Source organism: Mauremys mutica, chromosome 8, assembly GCF_020497125.1.
Source record: "Mauremys mutica isolate MM-2020 ecotype Southern chromosome 8, ASM2049712v1, whole genome shotgun sequence".
NCBI classification, from domain to species: Eukaryota; Metazoa; Chordata; order Testudines; family Geoemydidae; genus Mauremys; species Mauremys mutica.
The window spans coordinates 74,037,493-74,046,310 of NC_059079.1; the positions used below are offsets into that span (position 1 = coordinate 74,037,493).

Genomic DNA, 8,818 nt, shown 5'->3' on the forward strand with positions numbered 1-8,818 from the left:
AGTGCTCCTGAGATTCCTGAGGGAGGCTAAGTAGAAAAGATGATATAGCCCCACTCTGTGTGTCCCCTGGTTGCTCAGTCTCCATCCCATCCCCCTTCCACATCACAGACCACAAAGAGGAGGAGGTGTGGGTCCCTTGCCTGGGAACGCGAGACTTGCCCGTAAACTCTCTCTTTAAGAACTCTTAGATCCTGGAAACTTTTAGTTATAATTTTAATAATAAAAAACTGTCTTCCCAGATGAGATCTGCGTTCAGATTAGAGGATCAAAAATTACAACACCCGGCAGTTGTTTGTTATGTTTTTTAACTGTCAGTGAGGCCAGAAACAATGGGCTGGTTTTAGCATGATGTGCGCTGCCTCTATGTCTCCCCTGTAACTGATCTGTGCTCCAGGTCTAAGAAATTATTACAGTATTCCATAACTCCTTAATTTATGGAGAGTTCTCCCTGCCCAGGTACTATCTATGTTTGCTTTAAACCGAGTAGCTCTCTCAGCCCTCTTGATTTTAACATGGCATTTTGCAGCCATTCCAGTGCGTTCAACGGTCAGAAACATACACGTGTACTTGATACATTCACACAGCCTCACGAGGAAAGAAGTTACAATAGTTACAAAATGGAGCTTGCTAAAGGCTTCTTGAAATGAAGGCCGAGGGCTGCTTGGATTTTCGGCCCCCAGAATAAGTCTGCATGGGGATGTGTTTAACACAAGGCAAATCCTTCCTGTAATCCCCACACCCACTACTAAAGGGTCATGTACCCACCAATACACAGACCAGCTACCGCCCCTGCAGAATGACATAGGAAGAATCTTGATGTCATTCGTCCAGTCTCTCATTTCATTCCTTCTCTCGGTTCAAGTGCTGCAAATCCATCTCCTCTTCTGTCCAGCTGCAGACCGGAGACTGGACTTGGTTAATTACAATAATAGGTACCTGGGCTGCAGGCAATGTCTTCGCATCACACTGTTCAGCAGATTAGCAAGGAGGGCACTTCGTGAACCCCACTGCTTCTTGCACTGTATGAAAGCTGCAGGCTGGAAAGGGCAACTGATCCCATCTCAGCTTCTCCAGGAACATGAGCAGAGCTGCCCCGGCCCGGCGCTCTGGTCTGGCAGCCATTATTTTAGGTCATTGTTGATAATCATGCTGTCGCCTATGTCGCAATAGGTGGCCATTTTCTTCCTCTTCCCAAAAGTGGAGAAGCTGTTGTTGTCCTCCGGATCCAGGCAGCGGGGCCCCTCCTTGTTTGCCAGCATGGTTGGGGTCCCTGGTATATAAACGTTGTGCTGGTAATCCAGAGGCGGAATGTGCGGAGGGTACAGGGGGCCGTATCTGGGGGTCCAAATGCTGTTGGAGGCCCCGGATGCTTTCTGGAATTCTGGAGAAAGCAAACGTTAGCTGGCGCCGGGAAAAGCTGCTGGGACCAGAAAGGATCAGTCAGCCAGATGCACCCTCCCCCCAATCCAGCCGCGCCTTAATCTGCCTTTAACGTGCCTGAGGTAGGAAGAAATGAATCCGTTCAAGGGGCTGGGCTGCAGGCCGGTGGCGCTCGAATACCGCTCTACATCACTAGCTCTGGTGCCTATAGCTGTTGTGACTGGTACACAGGAAGATCCCTCTCACTACCATGATGCGTTTCCAACATCCCAGTGCTCCCTTCACCGCTCCCCCCGCCCATTCCTGGCGATGCACTGGCCTCGAGCGAGGCTAGGGTTTGGAGCAGCCCGGGCTCCGATGCTGGATAAAGCACATACAGCGCTGGTGGGGAATGAAAGGCTCAGACAGGGCCTTAGGCTGGCAGCCTGGTTCGGTTTCCCCGGCCAGTTTGGGCGCAGCCCGGTTAGACTTTAGGCGTGTGATGTTCTGCACTACCCAACACTAACCAGAGACTGGAGTGACCAGGGTACGTAGCCTGTCGTGCTCTTTCTGGACTCCTCTGCGGACTCCCCCTACGTCCTCCAGACTCTGTGAACTAAAGAGAACCATCAAGACAACAAAGACGCCATGAAGACTCCACCCATATTCGGGTCAGCAATAACCGTCCCTCCCCCTTTACCCCATGCCCTCCAAGTATTCGGTTCTGGTACCTTTTCAGGGCTGATCGCTGGGGTTTTGTAGGCAGCCAGTCCGTATTGGGCTGTTTGATCTGTAAAACACAGAAAATATACATTAGACACGTGGAATTTCCATCTTTCTGGCGCGTGGGTTTGCCATACCCATCACCTCCCCCCAAAGAAGCGTTGAGTGCTTAATGCTCACAGCAAAGGGAATTGAATGAATTAGGTTACATCCTTTTGGCTATGTGGCTAGGTTGGGTTGGTCTGCGCTAGGTGAACTCTGCCTGCTTTTCGGGCAAATTGAGAAACCACTGAAGGCCCAGGTTCCATGTGGTTAGGGGGTGAATTAGCTACATTCCGAAATAGGTGGGAAATGATCACTAGAGCAAGAGAAGTGAGATGCCTTCTAGGTATATCTCCTAGGGTTATGTGAAACTGATCACTCGACAGAATCTCCAGCTCTGATAAAAAAAGTCACCCCCAAGAACCCATACACCTGACGCTACCCGAGGAGTGAAAAGTGCAAGGCAGAGACAGAGGGCAAATGGCAGGACAATGCTGCCTATTCTCCTTGTTCCGGGGGAGGTATATTTACCTTTCCCACTGAAAGCTAAAGCTGTCACTCCGCGTGCAGTTATTGGTCTGCTTTCGGATCTCATTCAGATTACAGTATTTAATTACTGTCCCTGCCAAAGCGCAGGAACAAAGCTGCTGCTTGCTTGTAGGATTTCTGCGTTTAGAACAACTAACAAAGGGAGCTGTCTTATCTTTTATGTTTCACCAGTGAAGCAACAAGCCGTCTGCTTCCAGAAATCCATTGAAAACTCTCTCTGGCCCGCACTCTAACCCACTTCAGTTGCTCTCTGTAAATATGTTGCCGGTCTAAATAATCTGCCTGTTCTTCTAATCCATCTCCTTCAAAAAATAGGAGGTGATGGAACATCAGATACGAACATGAACGGAGAAGCAAACAGGGCTTTCAAAGAGGCTCATTTGTATTCTGTTTTCTCGGTCAGACTCCAACTTGGGTTTAGCCAGAGTGATTTTTTAATCTCAGTGTCAGACTCGCTGGATTGTGAAATGGAAGCTGTATTCGATTTGGCTTGCATTACAAATCCCCAATTATTTCACTATTGTTGCACAGTTTTATTTAATATGCCTGCCTCGTTGTCATTTAGGTCAGACGTTGGAAGGCTCCAGTTCCTGCCTTGTCAATGATTTCTCAGGCCAGGGCCAGCGCAAACTGGGTGCAGTTGATCCTGGTCATTGGCCAGGTGTGAGCTCAAAAGCGAGTCCGATTCAGGGAAGCCATTTCTGAGGATTTAGGGGTAAAAACTTAAATGTCTTAGAGGTGGCTGTAACTGAAAAGACAGATTAGTGAGCATTCAAATTCCAGGCTTCCCTTCCTTGGGAGGCAGCATGAGGGTGGGAAATGTATTAGGGATGAGATCCGGTGAGCTCAGGACCTCCCACCTCCGCCCTCGTTCCAGAAAACAGCCAAGAGAAAGAAGCCAGTGGAGTTACAGCGGCGGGAGTGAGATTGGAATCAGGCCAATTACTGCATTCTGAAAGCAATGCGCCTCTGAAGCCAACTAGCCCGTGGTAGTAACCAAAGTAACCGTTCGGACATAACTGAGCCTTCTAGTGTTCTGCTGGCATTTGGTAACACAGGTTTGATAGGAACTTGCTTTGCCCTTACAGAGCCATCCATCAGCTCTCAAAGCGCCACTCAGACATCCAAGAATTAAGCCTCACTGCACCTCTGTGAGGTAATACTATCTCCATTTTACAGAGGGGAAACTGAGGCACAGAGACACAGGAAATCTGACAGAGCCGAAAGCGAAGTCTTCAAGACTTGTCCCCCCCCCTACACTAGATCACGCCTCCTTTCTTCTCCCTCTTCCCCGATACCTCAGTTTTCACATCTTAATTCCCAACCCCCGTTTGTAAATCTGGATCCATTCTTTCATTACAGATTTTTTCTCTTAATATTTGTAAACCTTTTTTTTATTATTTAGTTTCGATTGAGGTGGCTTAGTCTGGTATCTCCCTACACCAGCCTGAGGCTGAGAGGTGTGGAAATCAGCTGTGTGCGGAATGTCAGTAGAGGGAGTTTGTAACTGACTGGAGGAAAATCGCATTAACATATTAGACAACTGTGTCCAATGATCCAAGGGAAAATGTAAAAAGAAAACCTGTCTACAGAATGTCTTGTGCTTATTTTAAAAAAGGATATTTTGTTAAAAGTAAAATGTTTGTAAGTGGATTAGACTTCTCATCCCCATCCATCCCCGGTAATCGCGTTATTGAAAGAGTATTTCATCTAAAAAATTAGACGTTATTCATTTAAATACCTAACAAATGTTGACATAAAAATCTCTTTAAATCTTTTTTTCTCTCCGAGCGCAGAGTCTAGGCGTTTGCACCATCTAGTGATCAGTTCACCGAAATGTCAGGCATTTGTCTTCTGCAAAGTGCTCTTCCCCTTCAATGACAATATTTCAGCATTAATTTTAATAGATGCCAGGAGAAAAGTGGTGTCCTTAGGAAATGGGGGAATGGCGAAGTATCTCAGTTAAAAAGGCAAGGAGATGCCTCTCAAAAAACCAAACAAGACACCAGGACTCAACTGTGATGACTGGAGAGGCAATACTGCAGCATGACCCCCTTCGCTCCCTTCGTTAGTTTGGGAAGGATTTTAATCACCACATGAAACCTCCCCTGCCCTCCAACAAAGCCACTTAGGGCAATTTATAAATAATAATAGTAATAAAACCCGAAAAGAATCGTCACTATTAGGAAAGCACTGGGTGCGGTACTGATGCAGCATTGGGCAATGACTGCATCTGAATCTGCTTGAGCCGGGTGTATCTGCCTGAATTTCTTAGTGAGACAAAGGAGCTGAAAATCCCCATGGGCCACTAGAGCGCCTGAGTAATTCCTGCCGCCTGTAATATGTGCTATGGGGAAATACAGAACAGAGAGTGAAATTTCAAGAGGCTTAAACCACCGCTTGCTTTGCTGCCCGGCTGTCATGTCTGGCTCTCTTGAAGGAAGGCTACGGGGTTGTGCAGCCGCGATCGGAGGCTAAGAGAGACCCCTCAAAGGGGGACAGTCATCTCCTGAGACAGCCCTTGGCTTTCCTGAGCACGCTCCGTATTTCAGTCTTAACAGGAGCTGGGCTGCCGCTTCTGAGCGCTTTCTGCTATTTTCGCTAATTTAAAATGAGCCTGACGTTCCCCAAATCATTAACTGAAACGGGTAAGGAGCGTGCTGGAGAATTCCCTGCTGTCTGACGGGTACTAATTCCGACACAGCCACTTGATCAAAGGGTCGGGTAATTATCTTTAAAAAGTTGTGCCTGAATGAAAGGATTTCTCCCAGCTCAGATTCGTTTCCAAGGGGGCGGGGGCGGGAGAGAAGAAGGGGGGAAAGCCGGGCTAACCCTTGAAGGGGTATTTCATGGCACTCTCTCCCGGTGCGTCTCCCTGAGCCGCACCAGCTGTACTGCAGCGCAGGGTTACCTGGCTGGCGGCACTGACGGTGTTATTGGCCGCTCGGGGCTTCCTTCCCGGCCCTGGTAAGTTCTCGGCGGCTTTCTCGTTGTTCCTCTGGGGACTCGGGCTGTAGGGCTTTAGGAACATGAAGTCGCTCTTGGCGGACTCCGGGGTCAGGCAGACTTTGTAGCAGTAGCCCGGAGGGCCGCTTCCCGCCCCGTCCAGGCAGTTGGTGGGCACTTTGTTGCCCGAGGAGAGCTGGGGCTTGATGTTGGAATTTTTGAAGACGTCGGCCGAGGCCCCGGCCTTCACGCAGCAGCAGGCGGAAAGGGAGCAGCCGTAGCCATGCAGGGAGTGCCGGTCCTTGTGGCACTTGATGGCCATGAGGATGATGATGGCCACCAGAAAGGTGAAAGACACGGACCCCAGGGAAACGATGAGGTAGAGAGTGAGCGTGGAGGAGGAGAGCTCGGGGTTCAGGGAGAGCTCGTTGAACTCGGACAGTGTCTCGGGCACGCTCTCCACCACGGACAGCAGTAGGGACACCGAGGCGGAGAGCGGCGGCTGCCCGTTGTCCCGCACCTGGATGACCAAGCGGTGCCTGGTGGCATCTTTGTCCAGGAAGGCTCGGATGGTGCGGAGCTCGCCAGTGTACAGGGCCACGCTGAAGAGGCTGGGGTCAGTGGCCTGCAGGATCTGGTAGGAGAGCCGGGAATTCTGCCCGGAGTCCGCGTCTAGGGCAGACACCTTCCCCACCAGGTAGCCGGGGTCGGCCGAGCGGGGCACCACATCTGTGGCAAGCGAGCCGTTGCGGGGCACGGGCGAGACGATGACCGGCGCGTTGTCATTCTGGTCCAGGACGAAGACGTTGACGGTGACATTGCTGCTGAGCGGGGGGAAGCCCGCGTCCTGCGCCTGCACCTGCACCTGGAAGTTGCGGATCTGCTCGTAGTCCAGCGAGCGCAGCGCGTACATGTGCCCGCTGTCCGAGTTGATGGAGACGTAGGTGGCCACGGGCATGCCCTGGATGTGCCCCTCAGCAATAGAGTAGGACAGGTAGGCGTTCTGCCGGCAGTCGGGGTCCAGGGCGCTGACGGAGCAGATGGAGGCGCCCGGGGCGTTGTTCTCCAGCACATAGACGCTGTAGGAGGGCTGCAGGAAGCGGGGCGCGTTGTCGTTGATGTCCGACACCTGGACGGTCAGGGTCTTCCTGGTGAGCAGCGCGGGCGAGCCCATGTCCCGCGCCGTGATGCTGACGTTGTACTCGGGCACGGCCTCGCGGTCCAGCGCCGCGGTGGTGACCAGCGTGTAGTAGTTGCGGAAGGCGGCCTGGAGCTGGAAGGGCACGTTGTGGGGGATCTCGCAGCTCACCTGCCCGTTGTCTCCGGAGTCCCGGTCCAGCACGCTGATCACGGCGATCACGGTGCCCGGCGGCGCATCCTCCAGCACGGGCGTGGAGACCGAGGTGAGGCTCACCTCCGGCGCGTTGTCGTTGACGTCGAGCAGGTGCACCAGCACCCGGCAGTGCACGGCCACCGCCGAGGGGCCGCGGTCCTTGGCCTGCACGTAGAGCTCGTGCAGGCGCGCGCGCTCGTAGTCCAGCGGGCCGGCCAGGCGCACCTGCCCGCTGCGCGGCTCCACGCTGAAGAGCTGGCGCACCCGGGGCGGCGCGTGGCCGCTGAAGGAGAACTCGATCTCGCCGTTCGTGCCCTCGTCCAGGTCCGTGGCGTTGAGCTTGATGACCAGCGTGCCTGGGGGCGCGTCCTCGGGCAGGCTCACCCCGTACGAGGGCTGGTCGAAGGCCGGCACGTTGTCGTTGGCGTCCAGCACGGTGACTAGGATTCCGGCCGTGCCCGAGCGCTCCGGGAGGCCGCCGTCCACGGCGGTGAGCAGCATGCGGTGGCTGCGCTGCTGCTCGCGGTCCAGGGCTCGCTCCAGCACCAGCTCGGCGAACTTGCTGCCGTCGCTGCGGGTCTGCACCTCGAGCGAGAAGAAGCCGTTGGGGCTGAGCTGGTAGGTGCGCAGGGAGTTGGTGCCCACGTCCGGGTCTTGCGCGCTCTCCAGCGGGAAGCGGGCGCCGGGCAGCGCCGACTCGGTGACCTCCAGCACGTACTCCGGCCAGGGGAAGCTGGGTGCGTTGTCGTTGATGTCCAGCACCTCCACCTCCACGCGGTACAGCGCCAGCGGGCTCTCGATCACCAGCTGCAGGTGCAGCAGGCAGGCCCCGCCGGCCTCGCACACCTCTTCGCGGTCGATCTTCTCGTTGACGAAGAGGATCCCGTTCTCCAAGTTCACCTCCAGGTGCTGCTTGGTGCCGGCCCGGGACACTATGCGGAACCGCCGCGTCGACAGCTTGGACACGTCCAGACCGAGGTCCTCGGCGATGTTAGCCACGAAGGCGCCGTGCTCCAGCTCCTCCGGGACAGTGTAGCGCAGCTGGCCAGCCGCCGGCTCCAGGCAAGAAGTCACTAGGAGCAACAGCATCTGCCAGCTCCAAGTCCAGCCGCTGCCCCAGACTCCAGTTCTCATGGCGCAGGGGCCCCTGCTCCGGCAGCGCCTCCAGGGACCCGAGACCACCCGTGCCACCCAGCAGGAGTTTGCTCTGTCTCCCCGGGCACAAGGCATCGGAGGCGAAGGGTGCGGTGGTTAGCCCGGGCCTGAGAGCGCCGCCGCTGCTGCTGTGCCGCTCCCCCGCTTGTGTTTGTCCAACACTTGGACTTCCAACTACTTTCGGGCTCACAGACAGAGCAGCGGAGGGAGGACCCGCCTCGCATTTCAGCACCGCATTGGTGGACAGAGGAGTCGAAAGCCGGAGCTGTAATTACTGCCGGAATGGTTAACCCTTTGCTGACAAGGGCGAGGAGCGGGAGAGAGCGCGATGTGTTAATTCTAATGCCCGGGAGATTGCAATAATTTCCATACAGGAAAAGGTCAGGTATCTTCCCAGCGTGGCACGGAACTGCCTGACGGAGACGGATTCCGCCCCAGCGACTTTATTGCAAAGAAAAAAACCTGTTTGAACGGAAAGAACACAACTCCTATTAAATCTGATCAGACCGCCCACTAGGACCCACCCCCGCGGGGACCCATTGACTGGCCTTCGCCTCTCTGCCCAGAGAGAGGAAGTTTATGTTACTGGTTACTGGGCGACTGCATCTCTAGCCCCGAGCAGATGAATATGGGGCCAGTAATATTTTCCCACAGATGTTTGCTTCATCCTTGTGGTAGATTAAAGGCCCAGAAACACACCGAAAGCCAAAT

General features: G+C 54.0%; 1 protein-coding gene across 3 annotated transcripts; it reads right to left on the reverse strand.

Annotated features, from left to right (window-relative positions):
• Nucleotides 1–473: 473 nt before the first annotated feature.
• Nucleotides 474–8,182, reverse strand: LOC123376169 (protocadherin-10-like). 3 transcript variants are annotated; one of them, XM_045027979.1, is made up of 5 exons: nt 5,603–8,041; nt 2,886–2,900; nt 2,091–2,149; nt 1,887–1,975; nt 474–1,381 (listed from the first exon to the last, which is right to left on the reverse strand). In XM_045027979.1, exons 1-5 carry the CDS (start codon nt 8,039–8,041, stop codon nt 1,122–1,124), a joined length of 2,862 nt encoding a protein of 953 aa, XP_044883914.1. In that variant the 3' UTR covers nt 474–1,121. The 3 variants fall into 3 exon arrangements, with proteins under 3 accessions (XP_044883914.1, XP_044883912.1, XP_044883913.1); XM_045027977.1 differs by lacking the exon at nt 2,886–2,900 and having other exon boundaries at nt 5,585–8,182; XM_045027978.1 differs by lacking the exon at nt 2,886–2,900 and having other exon boundaries at nt 5,594–8,041.
• Nucleotides 8,183–8,818: the final 636 nt, after the last annotated feature.

What these genes read in the sequence shown, in the direction of transcription:
- LOC123376169 (XM_045027977.1), bottom strand. Translation starts at nt 8,182, where the DNA reads ATGCCTTGTGCCCGGGGAGACAGAGCAAACTCCTGCTGGGTGGCACGG. An exon ending in CCGTCAGTGCCGCCAGCCAG is followed by an intron (nt 2,150 to 5,584) that starts GTAACCCTGCGC and finishes TGTGTTTTACAG; the next exon opens with ATCAAACAGCCCAATACGGA. An exon ending in CAGCGATCAGCCCTGAAAAG is followed by an intron (nt 1,976 to 2,090) that starts GTACCAGAACCG and finishes GGTTCTCTTTAG; the next exon opens with TTCACAGAGTCTGGAGGACG.